Source organism: Ostrinia furnacalis, unplaced genomic scaffold, assembly GCF_004193835.3.
Source record: "Ostrinia furnacalis isolate ACB-3 unplaced genomic scaffold, ASM419383v2 OfSCF0832, whole genome shotgun sequence".
Lineage (NCBI taxonomy): Eukaryota > Metazoa > Arthropoda > Insecta > Lepidoptera > Crambidae > Ostrinia > Ostrinia furnacalis.
Genome location: NW_021131071.1, coordinates 659 through 2,085, shown reverse-complemented (window position 1 = coordinate 2,085; position 1,427 = coordinate 659). Strand labels below are relative to the sequence as shown.

Genomic DNA, 1,427 nt, shown 5'->3' with positions numbered 1-1,427 from the left:
CCATTATTTATAATATATGTATAATATAGTTATGAAGTAATGGGTTAATACGTATACGAGTAATTATATTCTTTTGTGCCGGCGCCTACGTTCCTACGCCACTCATCCAACGTGTGGATCTAGTAGATAGGTATTATTGACACCAACGTTGGGGAAATTGTATTTTTTTAAATATCTTACTAACCTCTGAACCCAACAACTCAAAAATAACTGACATTTGAATCAGTTGACCGTATATGAGTACAGTCATAGGCCCATAACGTAACATTGCACTATATCCACCTGCAATCAAACACGCATTGTTGTGATGAAAATGTTAATCTCTTGGCGTTTACTATGTTAGTGAGCTTAATATACGCGTAAAAGTACCTTCCGAACATTCCAGTAGTAACAAACTACAGCAAACCAGATGAAACAAATAATTACAGGCTAAAATGGGCCCGAACAATACCGAAACTTCATCTGTAAATCTAAAGCAAATCAATTATTTTGTATCTACCACCAATCTAAATCACCGCTTTGAACTTGGTATAAGGTACTTGATACAAATAAGGCCTACGTTCTAATATGGCCTATACATCAGAAAACACAGATAAATAAATCCAACCGGGACAATACTTCAAGGACACGTACTCATATGCCCTATAACCCAGTAGAGTGCTAGAGCATCCCGATCCACGATCCCAGCACCAATTGGCACGCGTTCTTCTAAGGTGGTGGGTGATTTCGTGCTCACTTATAAAAATCCGGCGATTTCATCTCAAGTTTTCCGTAAAATGACGCTGTTTTAGATTAAGCTTTTCTTAGTAATCTACTATATAAAAATAAGTCGGGTTTTCCTCCCTGACGCTATAACTCCAGAACGCACGAACCGATTTCCACGGTTTTGCATTCGTTGGAAAGGTCTCGGGCTCCGTGAGGTTTATAGCAAAGAAAATTAAGGAAAATTTTCAATAGAAAAGCGGAAAGGGGGTAAAACGGGATCCACGCGTACGAAGTCGCGGGCGGCCGCTAGTCGTTTCTAAATATATATTACTAGCTAATAATTACCTTAATTTGTACTACTGGCTATAGATGCATTATTTGTAAATTTTTAAAGACAACAAGAGCGAGATATCTAATAAGGCCTAGGCCTTATTTCAGCATGGTATGCCATATTAGATACTTATGTTAACACCTGACTACGGACAAATTTATTAAACTAAATGAGTCAAAGAGTAACAAAATATTTATTTAATAAGAATGTTATTAACAGCACAGAAAAGAAAAAGAAAACAGTGTAAAAAAAATTTACAAAACCTGTAAAAAAAGAAACAAAATACAAAAACAATCAAAATTAAGAAAAAAGAAGCCGTATGTATAATTCTTAAGGAAAGGAGAATAAAAGCTGGTATTATCATGTCTGTTTCGAAGACAAAGTAGCAGAT

General features: G+C 35.8%; 1 protein-coding gene across 1 annotated transcript; it reads right to left on the bottom strand.

Moving 5' to 3' along the window:
* Nucleotides 1-36: 36 nt before the first annotated feature.
* Nucleotides 37-484, bottom strand: LOC114350256 (uncharacterized; the record flags this gene model as incomplete). Its single annotated transcript, XM_028300974.1, has 2 exons — nucleotides 37-282; nucleotides 379-484. Coding segments are annotated over 2 exons (255 nt in total), but the record flags the coding sequence as incomplete, so codon positions are not given.
* Nucleotides 485-1,427: the final 943 nt, after the last annotated feature.